This window comes from Pomacea canaliculata, linkage group LG4 (genome assembly GCF_003073045.1).
Source record: "Pomacea canaliculata isolate SZHN2017 linkage group LG4, ASM307304v1, whole genome shotgun sequence".
Classification (NCBI taxonomy): Eukaryota; Metazoa; Mollusca; class Gastropoda; order Architaenioglossa; family Ampullariidae; genus Pomacea; species Pomacea canaliculata.
The window spans coordinates 3223281-3246707 of record NC_037593.1 but is presented as its reverse complement, the minus strand read 5'-3'; the positions used below and the strand labels follow the sequence as shown (position 1 = coordinate 3246707).

The window sequence follows — 23427 nt, the reverse complement described above, 5'->3', positions numbered from 1 at the left end:
CTATATGTCTTTGAACTTATTTACCTGTGTGAGCGTGTCAGTCGGAACGAAAGTTAGCGTGTCATACGTATGTCCTAGTCGTGCGAATTAGGTGAACATCTATCACCAGAGATTTGTGTGACACAGTAGCAGAGAGAACACACGTGAAGATCCGTGGACTTGATGCACCGAAGAAAAGAACACTTTTGTCTGGGAAAGATCGGCTGAGTGCGGGTGTGTAGTGGATGAAGGAAATAAAATATACACAACGCGAGGTATAGATTAGACAACGCACCAGACGAACGAAAGCTAGAGTTTTTAGCGGAAAATTCTCCTTGGGAACTTCCGTCCTCTTCCCTACAACACCAAAGAGGAACGGACTAGGGGCCGCGGTGTTGGCCTTAGCGATGGATGTGGTTAGTCCGGCTACACTAGTGAGATTTGTCTGGCTTGTTGATTGTTTACACTACCTCGTCTCATGTCAGCAACATGAAGAAGCCTTGCGTTGCTGCCCACTCTCATACTCGCTATCTCAACCGCCTCCCTCGTTCAGTGAACTCTCTGATGTGAGAAGCTTTGTCATTAGGACATACCTGTTTACAAGGTTCAACTAATTCATCATGATACGCCCTCACCTGCTAATTCGGCGTGAAAAAAAACAAGCAGCCAACAGGACAACCCAATTTTTAATTTACGGAACAGAATAAGGTGATTATTTTTAAACAACAAAGTGACGTTTCCAACTGTTGTTGTCTCGCTTGAGTGACGTGCCCATCACGGCACAGTGCGGCTGGCACCAGACGGCCGGTAAAACGCTGTGACTGGAGCGTTGTCATGAGAACCACACTGCTTCCAAAATCGGTCTGCCCGATCAAGACATTCATCACGATCGTGATCTGAAATTTAAAATTGTCTACAGACATTGCAAGACTTTAGTCAAGGTGGTAAATAATAAACATGTGATGTACACAGCGCGTAATCACACTCACGACTGTGATGGATTTTGAAACCTTAACATGCTTGACCAAGTCGACCAAGCTACCTGTGTTCATCGGACACTTGACCAGTCTGTAGAATACCGATGAGGCCTTTCATGTTTGAAACAGTCAAAAAGTAGTTAAAACTTTAATGTTAGCGACCAGTCATGTGCATATTAGCCGGTTTGCTATCTGTTTACCCAGCTGTTAAATGGATATCTGACACCTTAAAACATTCTGAGAAAGGAAAGTCAGCGAGGGAGAGCAGACATCAAGTGCTGGCTCATGAAATAAGCGAGGTCGATTATCTCATTGCCAACGACCGAGAGGTCACGGAGTACCTGTTCTAGGCGGATGCAGCATGTTGTTTCACTCACCTGTTGCAAGGTTAGTGGCCCCCCAGGCATCATAAAAGTATCCCTGAAGAGTGTGGTCAGCTGGACAAGATAGGATCTTGATCCAACAGCCTGCGCCTGCTGTTCTGAAGTGACCTGCACGTTCACAAGATCCACATACAACAGACACGTTGATACATAGCATCCAGACTTTCAGAGAACAAAATTCACGCTGCTAAACTAGATGGAAGACAATCTAGACTATTATATAGGGCAGTCAGTATACAGTATACAGTATTCACGATACAAAATTTACAACAACGGAATAGATCACAAGAACCAGATATATGTAACCACGGTATTCACAAGAAAATATCCCACTTTTGCTAAAATAATGATGATGATCATGATCATGATAATATGGACAAAATAAGAAGGACGTAATTATGTAGACAAGTAGTAAGAGACAAACATTGAAGACAGAAAGAAAAATCACGGAACAAACAGTAAGGATGAAAACTGAAGAGGGTCATAAATCTGCAGAGAAAGATGAGCAGGTGGACTGGTCAACTGACTATAATTCGAAGTATTGACAACTATGTTGACTGGTGTCACAGATGTGACTTTTTTCGCACGTTTAAAGGATTCGATAGTGAGTGGATATTGGATATACAGTGATACCTCGGTTCTCGAACGCCTTGACTTTCGACCAAATCGGTATTCGACCAGGAAATTCGAGAAAATTTTGTCTTGCAATCCGAACAAATATTTGGAACTCGAACATCCGAAAGTCCGAGATGAGCCGAGTTGAGCTGAATGGCGTTCATTCAGCCCAGCGCGCCTTGCTTGCGTCATCAGTGTGAGTGCAGAGAGAGAGAGTCACGTATTTGTGGAGAGAGTCACGAAATGTGTGCAAAATGGGCAGAAATCGCAAATTTTGTTGAACAACATCACCCTGATAAAGTGGTAGCAAATAGAGCAGTTAACATTTTTAATGACAATGTTATGTCCACTTTCCGCAAAATTTTGCAAAGGAGAAAAAAACAGCAAATTTTTCCTTAAAGAAATCAGACAAGCAACTGCAGAGCAAGATTCTGATTCTCCTCAGAAAAAGATACAGAGAACAGAAACACCCGAAGAGCAGTTACCCTCTGTTTTTATTGAAGAGGACTCCCCTTCAAAACAATAACTATCCCCCTTCCCTCCTCCCTCCACATTCATTCCCTCCTGCCATAAAGTTTGGTACAGGTACAGTAAATGAAACACAATTTACTGTACTGTACAGTACATTTGATTTATTTTATTATTATTATTTTTAATAAATACACTTTTATTTCTTATTTCTTGTTGAGACTCATGTTTTTCTACATATTATATACAAATTAGGCCAGTAAATAGGCATTTTCTGGGGCTTGGAACGAATTAATCCAGTTTCCATTATTTCCTATGGGTTTCATTGCTTCGGTTCTCGAACAATTTGGTTCTCGACCGTCCTCCCGGAACGAATTATGTTCGAGAACCGAGGTATCACTGTAGAAGGAAAGAGAGTTCCACTAGTTTGCAGAACAGTAACTAAAAATCTGGTAACCATGTATGGTTGTTCTGGTGACAGGATAAGAAGGCATAAACATCGCAACTCCAAGAAATCTTCTGAAGAAATACGTACCTAAGAACATGGGTTGACATGAAATACCCATTACCATACAATTGTTATAACGGACCATCATTTAGTGGTCAGGTGTACAATACACGATCAGTGATTGATGAGCTGATGTTCCTAGCTTCATTTGATGTTTTCAGTGCGCATGCCAGGAGATGGTAAGCATGGTTCCCACCTGTGGGCCTGTAAATGCTGGTGATAGGGCGATCAGCATGCGAGCCGCAGAAAGTCCACTGTGCGGCTGCACGTGCCAAGCAGGCCGCCTCGTCGTGGGAAGCGTTCTGGTGCTGTTCAGCCCACGTGTCCCGGTGGAAGCCTGGGTTTTGTGTCCGACATCCATACTCAGCGGAAAAACAGCCATCTCCAGCTACTGTCATCGCACCTTTCATCAGAAACATTCGTGCTAATCTTACGACAAACACCAAATTGCTATTCTGAAGGATGAAAGTCTGTTTTACTCGCTTCAGTACCAGCTGTGCACACGTTACTCTTCTCTACATAAACTCATTGACTCGCAAACTTTTATGTGGGTGTGTGTATGCATTAACTTTACTGATGTATCTTCCATTTCTAAGAGCTACAAACATGATCTTTTGCATACCTGTAGGTCCGTAGACAGCGACCACCTGACCAGTTGGACTGGATCCACAGTAGCGCCACTGTTGGGCGGCCCGTGCCAGACACCCCTCCTCTGTGCCGGCTTGAGTCCCAATATCGTCCTTGTGTGTTCCTTCTGCAGCAGGGGCTTTGGGGCAGTGGTCCACTACAAACCAGCAGCCTGCACCAAAGTTAAATAGGACACCCTCAATGCTTAAATGTTTCTCATTTTTGTTTAGTATACTGTGTGAAATGTTTATTGTCTTCATTACCCATGCTGCAAATAAATTATCTTTATTAATTCATCACGAGTATATGCATTAAGAAAGGGAGGTGGAATTAGTGTTTTACACCGAGCCAACAACTAAGGTTATATCGCGTCAAGGCAGCTAGCCCACATGCATTGGGAAGCAGCCTTAGAATATCAATAAAAAATTAATAATGTCAATGTTGTGATTCACTTTTGTTAATCCCTCCCACCTCTACAGCCCTGGGTATAGCATCTTTAGTTTCTAGCTTACAGGACGCTGTACATTGTTTTAAAGTTTATGACTCATTTCAGCTAAAACATTCCATCTTGTATCCAATAAGGTTATATTTTGCGATCTTTGTGAATTCCATGAAATTAGCGAATGATTGCAAGCAAAAGTCATGGTTTCATTAAATTTTGGGTATTGCCAAGTGAATCAGATTTTCAGTGTGCCATTTTATTTCTAGACTGGCTCAAGTGTAGGTTGTCGTCCGACATTTTACCTTCTTTAGGAATATTAGGATACAAGGTGTTTGGACTGGAACCATCAGGCATGTAGGACCCACGGGGGGCAGTGGTTGCTGGGACTACAGTGCTAGAGTCACAGGCAACAGGAACTGCGGTGGTTCTGGCACTGGCTGGATGTCTGCGAGCTAAAACGTTAAACCGCAATGTGGTACATAATATACTAAGGTACAGCTAGTCTTTTACAAACAAATCAACAGATTTTATTTTGAAATACTGAAAGCAGCAAAGAACAATTGGCAACAAGATTATTACTGGAGTCTGATGTCAATACAAATACTACTTAATTGCTTTTCTGTGTCACGGGTAGAAAAGAAGCCGAGAAAACTGACATAAACGTGGTGGTTGCACTGACAGTGGCATACATAGGTCAGAGGTGAGTCAAAAAGACTGTAGACAGGCACCAACACCAGATGGGCTGGTCAAAAATATTTTTACATAGATATATACCATAATCTTTAAATGTTACTAGTAATCTTTCATTACTTAATTGAACACTTATTCGTGTCATCTCACCAGGTAATTTAATGGAATAAATAAGCTGGAATTTAACAAAGTTTCTGTATTCGATGTTGGCTAGGAAGTAAATAGGCGACTGAATGAGACTAGAATAACTTGGAGGTGAGCTACCTGGACAAAGCTGTGAGGTAACAGATTGATCAATTGTAATTACATATTTATAATTAACCAGTGTGTGCCAAATACAAGAGACACTCATACCCCTGAGATAGTTGGGACCAGTGGGAACCTGAGGACCCACATCATCCACTGACACTGGACTGGGAAACTGTTCTTCATCAGCCCACTGAACAGCATTACAACGTAGTCGGAAGTCAGCATCTTTGGGAGACCAGAAGTCGCCAGGGCTGTATGCCTACACAGGACAAGATTGGTTATCTTTCTCAGTTATGAAGTGCAATGTAAATAATATTCCTTATCTCAACTGAGTATTTTTCATCATTGCCAGATCTCAGCTGGAAACAAAAGACATGAACAATTGTTAATATCTTAAGCCTGTTTGCATGTAAGCTGCAAAATAGGAAAATAAACTAATCCATACCCTGAAGTTATTGTGAACATCAAAGTAATCTTTTCTCTCAAGGTTGCTTCCAGAGTAATGTATCCTTTCAATTCCACGTGGGTTGTAGAAAATGTTGTCGTAGATTTGGTTACCTGTTGGTTTGTGTATCCAATGAATTACATTCAGCCATTTAATATGAGTTATTGGTTTATTATTGTTTTCTTTATAACTAATAGATAGGACTTACGAAAAACTTATATTCCTTTCCCTCTTCCACCCCCAAATATTCATCTGTGGTGTTGTTGTTGTTGTTGTTTGTTGTCATTGTCATTGTTGTTGTTGTATGAGATCAAGAACTGAAGACAGTGATGTCCACTTCTCAAATACTGGACTGTGTGTACAAAGCACATGCCATGGCTTAAGGTATGTTAAAGCCATGGGATATGATAAAAATGAATTCAGTTCACCAGATGTTAATATAGTAGATCACATGAGAAAATTCGGGGAGAAACTACTGCATTTGACATTTTTTGCTATTATTAAATTGGTCTTGGTGACCTTGCCTATATGGGGTATACAGTTATATTCTGTTACTATTTTCTCCTGAAGATTATTCCAGTTTTTGATCTTTTTTGTCACTAAAAGTGTTTGGTTTTGCAACCCATGAAGGAAGAAAAACATTCAAAGGTCTTAAAACTATTACATCCTTGGATTGGCATTGCTTTTCATGGATTGCTCATATGACATTCTATGTTTGTTGTGTTCATCCCTGTTTTGACATTTTTGAGTAAAGTGCCATGAGCCTGATGGAAATATGGTGCTATATAAATTCACTGCATCATGATGATGATTACTATTAATAATAAGAAACCTTCAGGAGCAGAAGGATGTTTTAGGAGAATAGCAGCCAGTTCTGGGTATCTAGACTTCCACAGTGTTGTGTTGAAGAAGCTTCTCTGTTGAATAGAAATAAAAAAAGTTTGGGCAAACTTTTTTACATTTTATCCAGAGTGTGTTGCATTACAGGTGCCCTGTTCATGCCACATAAGGAAACACACACACACACACACACAATTTGTGCTCACATATATGTATATACAGATCTGCAGTAAAATTCCTGAAACAAGCTATGCAAGGATCTGTGTTCCTGAGATCAAAGGAAAGCTAATAGCAAAGGATAAATAATCCTTTTTTTTAAAATGTGAACAATCATTTCAGAGATATAAGCACATGGTCCTAGTTTCACCTGCAGTTTCTGGGTCAAGTAGACTCCATGACCAGTTGAACCAAGTCCCCTTCCATCCACCTGAATAGAGGATTTAGTGGCATTGTACATAACATTTTGTCGTATGATGTTATCACGGCCGCCTCCAATGTTTGCGTGCACTTCATTCTGTAATAGTATCACAAATAACACATAAGCATTTCAGCACATATTAAACTGTCGTTAACTGAAAGAACATGTTCACATTTGAACATACATGTGCTAGAACACACATGAATGCAGGCACAATTCATAATGCAAACAGAACAGCAGTCACACTATATAGTCTGTCTTATTATCATCACCAAAATAGTTCTCATTACCAAAATACTTTGTAATCATAAGTATTAAATTAGTATCATCACAATATTTAGATTTCATTAAAAATGAAAAATAATGATCATCATCAAAACACTACAAATACAGTGCAATCATAACACTAAGTTGGAATGTTTCTAATTATCAAGATATTGCTTGTAATAAAAACGTTTTCCTAAAAATATTCACCATCATCAATCCTCATCAATTAACTGATCATTGTTATCATCAATTCATTTTTAGTCTATCAGTCCATCAGTCTAACATCCTGTCCATCAGCATGTCATCGTCAGTACACCAACCAGGTAATATACATAATGTGAATAATATACACTATATTAACTAAATAGTTTGAGCATTATGCATAACTCATCATTAAAACTGTCTACAGAAAACACAGCCTGTATAGGAAGTTAATCAGGATAAAAAAATTTTTAATAAAAACAACAAAGCCCAATACAGGACTTCCTAAATGCTGAGTCATCACCATCTCATTCAAAATAATACAATACTTTTACATCATAAAAGACGTTGCCTTCTATCAGAACACTGGAGTATTCATCGTCCAACATGATGCCTCGGACATCAGCTCCAGGGAAGTAACGAAGGGTGTGGTGAATGTGGTTTTTACGAATTATGTTTCCACGCTGCAGCACATAAAAACATAACTGTACATCAGACAACATCAAGATTTAGCAACATTACAACAAGCCATGTGTGTGTGTGTGCACATTAAAGAAATTCCTGCAGAAAACAATTCTGAGAGAATGAGAGAGAGAGAGGTTTTACCAAAAGCTGTCAATATCTCTAGACTATCAGCTTTTACTCTAGTCACCTAAGTTAACTTTATGCCAATGATAAATACGCTGCAGTCAAAACTGTTAGTGCTTTATTGGTTTATAGGTTTGTGGGCCGTTCCCTACCATGCCTCGAAAGCCGGCTCCAGCTGTGCGTAAATGCTGTACAAAGGTGGGTGACAGAAAACGGCTTCATATTTTATCCTACGAAGTCAGTATGCATTCACTTTTGCAAAATGAGAGATATGTTTCCAAACTCATCTATTTCTGTCAACGGCACGGTACTCAAAGTGGTCCAGGAAGTAAAATTCCTTGGGGTCATCTTTGATCGTAAACTGTCCTTTCTATCTCATATTAAATCTCTACGCCTTTCATGCCATTAACCTTAGATATTCTTAGAGTAGTTGGCCATGTCAGCTGGGAGGCGGATTGCATGGTCCTGCTGTGTCCGTATCGTGCCCTGATCCTCTCCAAGCTAGACTATGGATCCATCATCTATGGCTCTGCTCGAGAGTCCTACCTCAAAATTCTCGATCCTATTCATCACCAAGGGCTCCGCATCTGTTTGGGTTCCTTTTGCACCACTCCTGTACAAAGTTTGTATGCAGAAGCTGGTGAGCCCCCATTTTCTCTCCGTTGTCTGAAACTCATGCTATCCTATGTCTGTCGTTTAAAAGCTCATCCTGGAAACCCTGCGTATCGCGCTGTCTTCAGACCTCAGCGTGCTGCCCTGTATGCCATCCATACCAAGGAGCGAAAACCTCTATCAATCCGAATAGCACCTCACCTACAAGCTGCCAGAGTAGATATTCAACAGGTAGAAGTGTAGAACCTCTCTCACTGCTAACAACTCCTCCTTGGACCCTTCCTATTTCAGAGATCCGTTTTGATCTTACAGCCTTTAAAAAAGGGAACACTAGTGACCCCATCTACCTCCAACACTTTTATGAACTTATTTCTGATTATCCTGAATTCTGCTCTGTATTTACAGATGGCTCCAAAATCTCAAGTGGGGGGCCAGTCGCTGCAGCAGCAGTTCCATCCTGCCAACCACAACGGGCTGTTTCAGTCTGACTGGCAGACAAATGTTCTATTTTCACAGCAGAACTTCATGCCATCTTGCTTGCCTTGCAGCATGCTCACCGCTCTTTGGAACACAACTTTTGATTATTTCACTCTCTTTCTGGACTTCAAGCCCTCATTTCAAATGATTCTGATCACCCCCTTGTGGTCCAGATTCATAAAATTCATGCAGCACTCTATCAGCAAAATAAGGACATTGTTTTTATTTGGGCTCCTGGCCACACTGGTATCCCAGGCAATGTTCGAGCAGACCAGGCTGCCAAGGCTGCATGTCAGTCCGCTGGTAAACTTCAATTGCTTATTTTGTCAGACTGCAAATCTTTATTTTTGGCCTACATTTAGTCCTTATGGCAACGCCACTGGGACACTCTGGGCCAAAACAAGTTATATGCCACCCTTCCCTGCCTTTCCGACCGCCTACCTTCTTGCCGCCCTACGAGACGAGAGGAGGTAGTTCTTACAAGATTAAAGATAGGACACAACTATGCCACGCAATGACAGCTCTTATGAGGTGAACCGCCACCTGTTTGTCCCTGGTGTAGGGAAAATTTTAATGTTCTACACTTTTTAAAGTTACAACTACTGTTTGCCGTTATATAGCCATAGTTGCTAGCACGGCATAAAAAACAAACAAACAAAGTTTATAGGTTTGTGGTTACTATTGGCGATTATACAGCAGTTTGTTTACAATCGAGTATTATTTGTGCTCATTCTTGCAGGCAGTCTTTAGAGCTCGACCCTTTGACATCTATCGAACTTGATTCACTTCTGCTTACAGTGGCCGGTGGCGCCAACGGTTACTGTTAAGGTTGGCTGCCCTATCGGGCATTGCTGTTCTTTCTCTGCACGTGGCATCTGTTTACAGGGCTGCGCCTCCGCCAAGGACGGTCCCAAGCCCGGCTAAGCACCCCCACCCCGTAAAAAAATCCATGCTACCACATCGACAACAGAGACTGTAGTCGATGGCCTATGCCCCAGGAGGGGTGAAAGGGCCTAAAAAAAAAAAAAAAAAAACTTCTGCTTACAATTATGATGCAGTAATGAAGATAAGCTTTAAATCAGACACGTCATAAGATAAAATTTAAATTAAATTTAATAAGAATATTAACGTACCCAAGTCCAGTCTAGAGTACTGTGGATGGCTCCACAGTCACTGGAATTCCAGCACATATGATGAACATGGTTGTACTCAATTACATGATCATTACCCTGAAAACAAATTTATTTTTTAAAAATAGCATAATACACTGGTAAGATGCTCTACATATGTCTTCATATTTGAACTAGAGAATCACATTTGTAACTCAGTGTGAGTAAGTGTAAGTGAATATGATTTTAACAGCTATATACTAAACTTGAATATAACATGTTGAATGTTATTGCAAGTGCAAATTATCTTGTTTTTAGCAAATTTAGCTGAATACCAAGATGATGTGTATTCATAAAGATCAACAAGTATGCGAGAATATAAACACAACCAGACGTACATGAACATTTATAAAGAACTCACTGTCCACAAGATCCCTGTGTACTGCCCATGGTGAATGTAGTTATGACTCACTGTTACATGAATGCCACCTATCTCAAAAGCATTACAGGGTATAGCCGCTGTCCGACTAAAGTCCCACACATGATTGTCTTGCAACAAGACCTCTGAGGAGGTCAGTGTTTTAGGATCTCCACCTGGATCATTTATTTAATAGAGTCCTGAGTTGTACACTTGTATTCATTTAGAACAAGATGGAAAAATTACAGGTGTTATCATGCAACTAAAGGTGTGGGAAAACAAAAGACTACTGAGCATCACTTGCACTGCTAGCATTCCATACAATAGATAAAGTAAAGTTTTAGAAGTAAAAAAATAAAGAAAATCTATGAACAAATCTGGAGCAATGAATGAACCAAATATCCACTGTAGGTATCAAGTTTCTGAGGGGATTTTTTGGGGGGAGGAATAATTCTGTATTTAAAAGCTCTCTCATTAAACAAATTAATTGCACTGTTAATATATTTTAATGAATTTGTTTTCAGTCTGCATACTCACCTTTTATGAGGACTCCACCACAGGTATCATGGATCTCTGAAGCCAGAACAGAGACTCGACGACAATCTCCTTCACAGTTAATGGCATATGAACCTAAAAGATAAAGATCTCAAGGCTCCATCACAGTTCATTGCATATGAACCTTAAAAACAATGACTTCAAGGCTTACCTTTACTACACTTTGCTCAAATACAGTTAATAGTGTATGAACTACACTGTACTTAACTACAGTCAATACTGCATGAACCTAAAAGAAACCAGCCAAAGATCTCTGAAGTCAACACAGAGACTCAATGACAAAATCTTTTTCACAGTGAATAGCATATGAACCCCCAAAAAAACCCCAAAGATCTCAAGGTATAACTTAAAAACCTCAATAGTCACATTCACATCTTTTCCTATAAATTTGTCCTCAACTTGTCTGTCATTAGAACCTGTGAAAAGTTACATTGTGATGATACATGAGGAGATTGTGGTGCCAGGAAACAAATTTTGTGATCTGTATGTTTGCTAGCAATAGTCAGGATAACAGTCAGAACGTGTTCTTGCTGCTAGAGGATTCGCAGTTAAGCTGTCATCTTTGAGTATAAGGACATTCTAGTATATGTATTTGGCAAGGGAGATACTTAGCTTAGGAGAAATTTGCTGTTTTGATCTCGATAACAGATGGTTGTAATGCCCAGCCATTACATCCTTCGGCCATCATAAATAAATCGGGAAACACTTTGTACTGACTATATGCATGGTGTTCACCAAGATTGACTGAGTGGTTCAGAACTGGATATTTATGTGTGTGAGCACATCATGGATTATTTGAGGTACACTTTGCTCTGCATGCATATGCTTGCACTAGTTCTGCTTGACTGGTATTTTTTAGCTGTAGTGTCTGTTATTCATTTCTTCCCTTAAAAAGAGACAATAATAATAATACTAGTTTAGCAGTACCGAGGAGAGCTCACATACAGGTCATTTGTCTAGTCTTGAAAGAAAGAACACATAACTACTGCATGGTGAGGCTGTATAATGACAGGCCACAATAAGTTGTTAGCTAAAAATAAACAGGTGCATTTTGAAAATGTTTTTAGTATTGCAAGTAGCAGTTTACATGTTAAATTCTTTACTTAGCAAAGATAACATAAACACCATCCAGCATTTTACAACATAATTCTATTAAGGATGCTCAATGTATACCACACACTTTCATCAGAACCTGCAGTTCCTAATTCTTTTTTTCCATATATATTTTTTCTGAATAATGCAATTTTACACTGTGTAATACCTGTGTTTTTGATTTCCATATTCTTGAAGGTTATGTCATGACCACTTGCAATGCTCACTCCATGTTGACGGCAATTCTCCACAGTAAAGTCTTCAAAGTTCAGCTTCTGAGCAACACTTTCTATTCTTCAAAAGGAAAAATGAAATAATGATCAAATAATGAAATGCAAGATGCACACAACACTTTTTCTGACTTACCATTCCAGCATCTTGCTAGAAAAATCACAGAAGCCAGTGTAAAACTTAATATACAATCAACAAGTGTATATGACGTACTGGTAGCTAAATTTACACAGATACAATAAAAATCTGCGTTCAGTATAGCTGCCTTAGAAGTCAGTCTATTTATTAGTGAAGAAAAATAAATACAATAGTCTAATATGAATTTATATAACTTAGAATCTAATATAGGTGATTAAACAACATGGCAGTATTTGTCCTACAAATTAGCAGCCATGAGATACAGATTGACGTACGTAGGAGAAAACTGTATAGCTATAAAGTAATTAAGCCACACAGACCAGTACCAGTTAGACCATTGCACACTCATACTCACCACACAGATCAACACAGGCTCAAATAATCACAACTGATTACACACAAGCATTCAGAATCTGGTCTCAAAACTGATAGGCAGCCTTTTCCTGTTAGTGCTGCATACAGAATCAGTGATCACAATTAAGATAGTCCACAGAACTCCTGACAGGACACGTTTATGATCCCAGATAAGTGTAGCATCATTCAACATTTGTCTGCTGGATCCAGAAGAGCTAAGAAATGGTTTGATCTACCCTGATAATGTGGAGGGTGTTCTTACTACACAACCCAAACGGTTCTTATCCTTTGTAGATAAGTTGTTGAAGAAGCAAACGGAGGCTTTTGGTTGCAAACATGTATGCCACACTGAAAGTTACTTTAGTCTACTGAGAACAAAAAAGAAAATGGTATAAGACCACTTCCTCACAGCCTCAGTGAAGATTTTCTTTCAGATTCTGCCTTTCTAAAATTAAGAAAAGGAAAATGGAAGCAATTTGTGAGCAACAAAAAACTCTGAAGTTTGTTTTTACAAAAAGTATGAAACATACAAAATGCAGGATCTTCAATATAACATACCTTATGCACCTTGATAACATTGAGACATACACAATATCTGATGATGTCAGTGTTTGCAGTGGTGTGTTGGGCCACAGGTACAGTTTTTTGCTGGTTCTGTCTATATAGTACTCTCCCTACAAATCATGTTGTCACAAAAAACACTTCATGAGAGGATTTCTTAACTAGATCTAATCATTGAAAAATCGTTTCAGAAATGTATTAACTTTGTCAAGTATTTCATATTCTAATAATAATTATGCCATTCCTTCAGTGACTTTCAAAAATGAAACTATGACAGAAAAAAAAAGAAACAAATTTTGTGTCTTTCACCAAATTACAAGAATAACACCATAGAAATATCATTCGTTGGGCACAGGTCACAGCGACCATGTTTATCAAGGACAATCTACTAAGCTCAGTTCCATTGTTGGGTAAAAACATTTCCCTCTTTTAGAGTTCACCACAAGGCAGTTAAAGATTTAATTCGTTTTCTAATACAAGCTGTCATAACCATCCATGTGGACAAAAGGAGAGGTATGTACAGATTGTGTCATCTGGTAAAAGAGAATGAAACTATAAAAGCAGCTAAGAAGCAAAGGTAATAAACAGTAATACTATTATGGGCATGTCATCTAGTAAATGACCAAAACATCTCACTGGTTCATCAAGTTCTGACAGCATGTTGATGACCTGGAAGTAGCCTCCCTGCTGACTACCTCCAGTTGGAAAGCCAGGGATGTAGTGACCTACAACAAGTAGAAAAAAGTCAAATGTTGTTTGGTTGGTGGTAGCAGCAGGAGTAAAGGTGGGTACGTGTGTCCTAAACAACACAGTTGTCTCTCTCACTGTACCCACACAGTCTGACTATCAATTCAGTTTATACCTGCCCTGTAATTATAAACTATTGCAAACTTTATTTCCCATCAACTCTCAAGATCTTAGTCTTGGACTTTATGGACATCACAACTAATTGTGTCTGACAAGATATAAGTCTCAAGGATAACCTAAGATGCACCATTCATTTCGGCCAGCATCAGCAACTAGCATCAGCTGACAGGCTGCACTCACTCACCAACATGCACTCCAAATTGGCTGTCTTGTGCAAGGGTGATGGTGTGGTTGTGGGCATCCACATGAGCTACAGGCAAAGATTCATCTGCCCAGCTCCAGTACCTGATTTAGAGATCAGAAATGATTTCATTTATCTTCTGATATCTGAGTTGCTTAAAAAAGTGAAATAACAAAACAAATATGCACATGACGGCAGGCAAGGAAATTGAAAGAAAATAAACTTCAAAGACTTACCACCAACCATAGACCCATGGCTCAGTCTCCTGTGTCCAGGCTACATCTCTACCACCTGCATTATATGTGAAACGACGACCTTTCTCTCCATCAGGCACGGATAAGATGTTGATGAATTTCTGGGTCAACATCAAACCCACTATATTTGAGATGACCAAGAGCAAGAGGAAAAATGACTTCTTAAAACTATTCAATGTCTTGTGAAAATAAAAAAGCATTTGAAAGAGCGATATAAAAATAGTGATGCTGAAAACGCAACACTTTTTTGTCAGAATTTCTGTAAAACAGTTCCTCTTCTTATTTGTTTATGCACAAAATCTCTCTGCCATTGTTTCTCATGTAGTCATGTGCATACAGACAGGGAAAACCACATATATGCCTGCATTCACACCCTCTCCCATCATACACATACATGTACAACATAATCCTACTGATTCCATCTGATTTTATTACAGCCCGAGCATCTGCCTCTGACCAGCAGCTGACATCCAAATTTTCAAAACTTTCTGCTCAAGAGCTATCTTGTAAATATTGAAAAGTTTCATTTAAAAATTTAATAAAAGTCTTCTGAGTTACATACCAAGACATTTATTTCTTAAACTAAGTCACAAGTGAGTTAAATATACTTCATTGGGCCACTGGGCAAGTCGTAATGGTTTGCCATTAATGAAGAGTTCCAATGGTGCAGTCCATGTTGAGCGGCGAATCCCATAAGTGGTCAGTGATCCAAGATTGGTGATTCCAACAGCCGTCAGGTCCAGTTCCAAGACCTTGGTACGGACCACTTCATGCAGCCGCTGCTGTACTTTTGTGTCAGTCACATGCTTGAAATGATCACTAAGGATATGTCTTCCACCTGTCTGTTAAACATGATATAGGCATTGCTCATTAAAGGTGTGATTTTTCCTTTATTGCAAGTTCTTTGCATGTGTGTGTGTGTGGAGGGTGAAGGCATGCATATACATTTGTGTGTGTATGCATGTATGTGTGTGTATCTAGATGACATTATTCTTATCAGGCATCATACAAACTGAAGGCTACTACTTACCAAATGTACCTCCTGACCTTGAAAAGCACGAAAAACTGCTGTACCATTTATGGCATGAGCAAAGGTCAAGGTTGAAGTCAGGTCATAATAACCTTGCATAAGCTCCACAAAAATTGCTTGAGGACAAAAGAAGAAAACAGCACATCTGTACATAAAAGAAAATTTGCAAAAGTAATCTTAATGTATATTCTACAACAGTGTTGCTTTCACAAATTATGTATTTCCATTAAAAAGGGTTCTAATTTCTTTCTTAAAGACATTCTTGTAATGTTTATTGTTGGAGCATTATTTCTTTAGAGGTGTTTATTTAGTGTTGACCCATTGACATCCTCTTTCACACGTCACTAGAGGATTGTCTTGGGTTGTGTGTTATGTCAAGCAACCTGACCAAACCAAACCATTTTCCGCAGCTTGCTGGTTACAAGTAGAAGTTCCTGTGGACCCACCTCGTTTGTGGCCACATTGTAAACAAAGTCATTTGTTAATTTTTTTTTTAAGTAAGAGATTTGGAACAGACTCTGGAAGCATTGTCTGAGAGAACCTGCAACTCACTACTGCTGTCTGCCATCAGATCGATGTCGATACTGTCATAGGAAAGAAGTGCTCTCTCACCTTCCCAATGAGCAGCACCAGACTCACAGAGCTGGCACACAGTGGTTCAGACGATACCCTCTTCAATGTTGAATTCCCACATCACATGCTACATCTCCTCATGCCAAACCATATCGAACACATTCTTAAAGTCAATAAAGATATGGTATAGAGCTTTATTATGTTAAAGGTTTCTTTCAACCAAGATGTGGCTCTGAGACTGGCCTGCTCCTTTGCTATCCATGTGAGGTAGTTCTGTATCACCTTCAACACAACTTTACTTCGGTGACTAATCAGGCTTATTGTCCGGCTTATTGCCTTTGGCTCCTGTTCTTTGGCACGAGTATGACCTCCTGATCTAACAAAGGAATTTTCAATATTTGATAAAGAGTTATTCTTCTTCTTGCTCTTCAAGGCCAACCTTTGGTCACAAAAGTCAAGCGCTTCTTTCATGACCCAGTGCTGTTTCTCCACCATAGAATGCCCTGAAACCTTCTCAGTCACATCTTTCAGGTGACCAGAAAGCGTCTCCACAACCTATTCGATCATGTTCAGGGCAGTTAATTTGCCTCCAATTTGTGCTTGAAAGAGTTTAGTAATGTGTGGGTCTCAGCTTATTGAGGTCAAAGGTAATTTGTGGATTTCAATGTGATGCTGCACCTTTAGGCAAAGGTTTGTTAAAACGGGGTATTGATCACTAAGGTTACCCTACATGTGGATATGCTTTTATCTTTGTCTTGTGAATGCTTGATTTGAAAGAAATGGTAGCTGACTAATATCAAGGAATGGATAGGCCACCAGATGGAGAAGCCTAATGAAAAGGGAACAATTATTAAAAATCTATTGTAGGTAGTGTAATTTCAAATATTAAAAAACGATTGTTTCAGAAAGTCTTTTTAAAACCATACTGTAACAGATTGGGTGAATTACAGATTAAGTCAGTTATGAGTTGAGATAAAAAAGCCTTGGTGAGGTATGAATGTTAATTATGCAGTAAACAGACAAAGCATAACTTATGGAATGTGGAAGAAGCATTTACAACAAAAGTTTTGACAAGAGATTTGAGTAGACAAGGAGAGTTGTGTGCCTATTCAATAAGGGGTATCATATGGGGGAACCGCATATATCACCCTCCAGATCTTTCTTTCTATCTCTAAGAAAACATCATGCATGCATGAGAACAACATCAGTTCTGCCATGCACTTGTTTATAAACAGACAAGCTGTGTCACTGGGGCTAATTATATAGAGGTAGAATTATTATGCTTAAAAAAAATTCTTCTACTCACTATTTCCTTGAATATCCTTAGACTGCAAGAGGTCCACAGCATGTTGAAGACTTTTTACTGGTGTGGAGGATTGCAAACTGTATGACAGACAAAAATATATATAGAGTTATTGAAGCTAAGAGAATACAACAGGAGCAATAAGGAAAAATCAAAATGTCATTTGGAATGAAATCATTTGTTATAAATTGATGCATATCAAGCCACTTACATACCCAGTATTACTGTCTGAGCCTGAAGGACTGACATACAGATGGACAACAGCTCCGTCAGTGCCCCATTGTAACCACAGCACAAACCATATTAGACTGAGGTGCTGGCAGAAACTCAAAGAAGACACACGCTGAAATACTGAAAAATACATGTTTGGCCCTTTAATGCGCTGTAAAATTAACCCTCTTTCATCAACAGTTATCGTCAAACATCATGAATTAAGAAAGAGCCAAAGTTAATCAGATACCAACCTTTTTATCCTCAAGTCTGAAAAAAGCTATCTCAACATTTAGGAGACCTTGGTACAATTAAAACACATCTATAAGAGATAAGCATTCTAATACCACAGAAACCTGAAGAAGGGGTCAGTGTGTGTAGGCTGTCAACCTCTCCCAAAGAATTTATTTGTGATCTCTGGTTGTGTGTGTGTTTGCATTTATAAGAGGAGAACAGAGAGTGATCTTGATTATTTATTATGAAACATTTAACTTATTTTCATGAAATATTTCAGCTACTGTAATGCACATATATATCACAGATGGTAAGATAGCTGAGGATTAACTATACTGCTACATACACCAGGACTAATATCACTGTTTGACCAAAAGTGTATGAGGTTACGAGTATCCTGAATCATACCTGTGTAAGCAACGTATTAGGAAAGTTCAGTGGGTTGCAAGGTGTAGATATCATATCAGTTCTAAATATACATGGCATATTTATTAGTTTGTTGTGTTTTTGATGCTCACATTGTATGCCCTAGCCTTTTTGTTGCATTGTTGCTGTACAGGATTGTTTGACTTGTGTTTTCTTCTGCAATTTTCTATTTCCATCAACTGCCGGTCTTTTCTGCACAAGAGTTTCTTCTAAAAGTACAAACACTACCTAAATAAACACTTCTTTTTCCTCCACTTCTACGCATTGTTACAAATCTGCAAAATGACAAAAATGCAGCACAACAGATAACTGTTGACTCTAGAATTCAAAATTTTCGTTTTGTCTGAACTTCAAATATCATTTGTCAAATAATAAAAACATATTTAGCCTGTCTACAGACTCTTAAAAAATGGATCTCGATCAGTGATAGAAAGCAGCTGGAGCCATTAACAAAATTGAGTAGATGCAAAAAAATTACAGTCCCCCTTCCCATTTTGTTGCTGGTACCCAGCGTGCATGGGCTTTGGGTGTTTGAACGGCCCCTATAGGGAAGTGAGACTTTGGGATGGGAAGCGTGTAATTCGATCCTAAACGGACGCGTCCATCGCGCTTTTTTCTTCAGCCGCTCTCGATTTGGTAGCCACGTGATCGTGTCGCATCCTTCACCGCTGTTACCCTCCCCCCTCTTTCGCCATCGCCGCGTGTAGGGTTAATCAGAGGTCACATCGTCCGGTTCAGCTTTGACCGGCACGCAGACATTTTGAACTGTACGTCCATCTTCAAGTGAACACCGCCGATTTCTGAAGTAAGTCTTAATAAAGTTAAGTGAAAGATGCCATTAAAACAACTATACTTTATAACAGTGGATAGTCATGAATAATTTATGATCATATATAAGTATTGTAGTGCTTTTTGTGAAATGTTCACGTGTTGTACCGGCAGGTTCTCACATACATCCACTGGCAACTCGCTTTTACATGACGCTGTCTTCTATATGTGCTGTAAATAATTTAAATGGTTTAACCATATCCTTCTTGTTGTAAATAATCAAATTGCTTAATCGTATCTCTTGCCTACTAATTGCACGTATTTACTAATTACAGAAACGAAATGTTGAGCGCGAATACGATTGGCAAAGCAAGAGGACAGTGCATGATGGGTTCAAATCAACTAGTCAAGAGGTAAAGTACACACACACAATCTCTCGTATCATTGATGATTAACTTCGAAGTTGAAATCTATGACATGAACTCATTGAGTCATGCTTGAAATTCGTCGTCTGCTTTCTCAATAACAGCGTGCGGCGATTACCAAACGTTTGTGTCCGTCTTGGTGCATTCTAGGGAAAGCAACAAGACAATCACATTGCTTTCTGAACAACTAAAATTTTGGAAATTAATGCAAAGCAAAAGAAAGAATTATTTTTGTACTTATACACTTTGAAAATTAAAACAAAATGTATTAAATCCAATGCTATGCAATGAACTTTGTCAAAGTCTGTCATTTTTTCTAACAATCACTTATCTGATCACATATATTTTCTTTGTCTTTAAAAATGCTGCATGCCATTTTTTTCAGTTTATTTTACATGATTTACAAAAAGAACTAATTATAACAATCTTTAATTGCAGATCACACTGACTAGGTCTGGCTCAGTGAATTTTACCAGTAAGTTTATTTTGTCTCCCCTCTATGATTTCATCAGGATCACTATACAAGCACAGGTTTGTGTTTTTATGGTCTACATGCACATCCTTATTATATCCATCTAAACATTTTCTGTTAATTAAAAAATTGTCCAATAGACTTGCATCCATAGTTTGTTTTGTCATTACTTTTAAGACTAAAAGTAATATTTTGATTTCAAATACATTTTTGAACAGAGTTCTCAGCAAAGTTGATGAGCAGAGCAAAACACTACAGAATGTAGTTCACAAACTGAATCAGGTCACCCTGCTTCTTCAAAATATGGGGAAAGAGGAGCTGATGAGAAAGGAATTAGAACAAAGTGGTATGTCATTTAAGTATAATGTGTTAGTACTAGACACCTTTTTAAATGTTACCTTTAGCTTTAGCTAATATATCATTAATATGTATGTTTGCTTTACAGTCTTGATAAACCATTTAACAAACGGCAGGCATAGCATCGGCTTACAGGTTAACTCTCCTGACAAGAATGTGTGGTCAGTGTAATATTTGCATTAAAAATAATACACATTTTATGAAGTACAAAATAATGTAGTATTTTATATGCATAGATTTTATTTATAAAATAATTCTGTCACTTGCTTTTCATGTGTCAAAATGAGCAGTCTGTGTGTCTATTAACTATGACCACTAAAATTGTTCTACTTTCATAAAGAACAGCTTTGATTAAACTGTTAATTAACTTGGTGATTTGAGTCACTTAATGCCATTATTTTCTCTGAAGTCCCACTAGGGTTTATTTAAGAGACTGGGTCTGGTTTGTAGCTATATTCATCATGCAACCATTGATCCCTCATCAGTGGAGTAGGGTTCAGCATTATATCTTAAACATATCCAATCCAGTGAATTAATTTATTTCGCATTTGTATGTAGTATTTTACATGGTGGAAACAACTAAAGATTTTTTTTAACAGGTTCAGCACCTCTCGTGCACGGAGAATTTTAAAACGGCTGCTATCTTCAGAGTTGGCTCAGTGGAACCAAAGGGGAAAAAGTTTCAGTCACTTCAGCTGAGAAGTATATTAATTGGTGTGTAGTTTTTTGTTTGGTTTTGATTTCTTTGAGGTGTACGTCAATATGAACTTAAAAGGACAAGTTTCCGAACAATTTAAAAAAAATAGTGAATCTAAGTATTATTTTCTCTACATTTTACAAATTTATTATTGTGTACAATAGCATTTAAGTCTACCTTACAATTTCTATTTGTGCACAGCTGCAGTCCAAGAGACATGGATTGAGGAATGATTCGAAGGGTGATGCCATCTAATGGTGAGTGAATTACAAAATGAGTTTGTCAAGTTAAAATTATTAATGTGAGCATTGTTTTATTCTTCGTGGATTTATTCAGTAGGCCTATTTACTTTACTTTTTGTAGTAAAGATTAATTGGTTACTTTCAGATATTATCCAAAACTTCTTATACACACAAATGGCCATCAAGACATTACCGTTTAAAAATCTTTTTTATTCCACTCTTGTTCAAGTTCTTGTAATCTCACTAGTAATTAGTAGATTTATGAAAGCTTTAACTCTTTCTTTACACAAGGCTAAAGGCGGTCAAACCCCTGTACGCATGAATTTACCCTTTTTCAAAAAATTATTAAAAAATAACTAAACAAGATAGAACAGAAATTTAAATTGATTATGACAGATCAAAATGTGTAGAAGTGGAACAATTTTACCGTAATCTTGCTCGTGAACTCACTTTTTATGATAATCCAACCAAAATTAGGTATATTATGTGAAGTTTGGAAAATTTTTTTTTTTTTTTTAACACATTTTCAAACAAAAAATTCGGAGCAGATGAAAACCATTTTTACACCATTCGTGGTCAAATTCTCCTTCATCTGAAGCAGGAATATCCTCTGGGATGTTCTTTCTTTTTTATTCGACGTTTCAGATGCATGATGTTCGCAATGTGTACCATCGAAAAGGACAGGTAGTGTAGAATATCGGCGAGACTTTCGTTCAAACGTACGTCCTTCGTCATGTAAGGGAGATAATTGTGTTCATAAAGGCCTAAACTATCATATTTATTAATTTTTTCTTTTAAACCACGAGCTGTAAAGGCTAAAAAAATTACAACAATTCATAAGCCCAATGTAAAATACTGCGTAACAAGTGAGCAGGCAAAATCGGCCACCCGTGTTGAGTGCATAAAGGAAGAGTTAAGCTTTCATCTATGTGAGAGGTTAGTTCTACTTACATAGCAAAATCAAAATATGTAATGCATTGTAACTTTTTTCTTTTCTTCTACAGGGATTCCACCACTCATGGATCGATTTTTGGTGTCATATTTTTCTATCTTTTATGTAAATTGTTTGACTTTATGTTATAAATAATTATTTCAAAAATAACTTTCATGGGTAAAAAATTATTGACTGCAATTTTTATGTAAATAATTGGATGAATGCTTATGTTCAAAAACAATTTTAATGCTTTAAATAATGTAAACTGCTAAATAGTTTTTTTGGTGTAAATAATAAAATTGTTTAATGATATCTCTTGCCTACTATTTATGCGTTGTGAGGAAACGAGATTTGAAAAGCTGTTGAATGTTTCTTCATGGTGTGCAAGCCTGTGTACCAGTGTAAGTAAAAGTGAGAAAGGGTGAGGAATGCAGCAAGAGGGGAGTGGGAGTTTTGATGGGAAAACACGACTTCTCATGGCGATCGGTGGGTATGCAATGGTTTTTTGGTGGGAAGGTGGTGGGTCTTTCGTGGGAAACATGGCAACCGTGGAATTCCCTACGAGGTCCCTTAGGGTCCCGCTTCCAAAACCCGAGAGGGACCCAACTTTCTTCCCGAAGAGGTCCCATGAGGGACCCAAGAGTTCTTGCAGGCTGGGTATAACATCAACATGCAATAAGACTATCCACCGAACACAAACCTCACTAACCCTTTTCAGGTTTGTCAACCATACTCAGAAAGACAATCCTTTGGTATCTCAGCACTTGAACTGCTCGGTACTAAAATATTTTGGTCTTTGACAATATTTTTGAAATTCATTGTTGGTGCTTCACCACTTGCTTGTCACTCAACCATCATGCTAAAACAAGAATAAATACCACATTTAAGTGGTGCTTAAAGAGCAACACTTTGTGTGCATTATTTAAAGCAATAAGCATATTCCTTTGTTTTGTTCATGATATTGTACTTTTAAATTATGCATTTATACAAACAATTAGCCATGCAGTCATCATGGTACCACAAGCTTTATTTAGTGCTAAATGTGAAGAAAAAGGAAATCGACAATATATGGCTATCGACAATATCGACAATAGTAAAACATGAGACCATTAAGGTAGATGATAATATATAATGAAAGTAGCAAAAGTGGTAAAAAAAAACCAAACCAACGTATAGATGATAATATATAACGAAAGTAGCAAAAGTGGTA

The 23427-nt window shown here is 38.2% G+C and overlaps 1 protein-coding gene across 1 annotated transcript; it reads right to left on the bottom strand.

Moving 5' to 3' along the window:
* Window positions 1-647: 647 nt before the first annotated feature.
* On the bottom strand, window positions 648-23059 carry LOC112563338. Its single transcript, XM_025237241.1, has 23 exons — window positions 22927-23059; window positions 17668-17803; window positions 17456-17532; window positions 15577-15692; window positions 15155-15388; window positions 14529-14647; window positions 14296-14396; window positions 13881-13969; window positions 13242-13357; window positions 12130-12254; window positions 10851-10943; window positions 10317-10489; window positions 9920-10015; window positions 7445-7573; window positions 6591-6737; window positions 6216-6300; window positions 5384-5496; window positions 5044-5197; window positions 4302-4451; window positions 3553-3729; window positions 3127-3333; window positions 1334-1447; window positions 648-875 (listed from the first exon to the last, which is right to left on the bottom strand). The coding sequence occupies exons 1-23, from the start codon at window positions 22946-22948 to the stop codon at window positions 754-756; spliced, it is 2895 nt and encodes a 964-aa protein (XP_025093026.1). The 5' UTR covers window positions 22949-23059; the 3' UTR covers window positions 648-753.
* Between the last annotated feature and the right edge of the window lie 368 nt (window positions 23060-23427).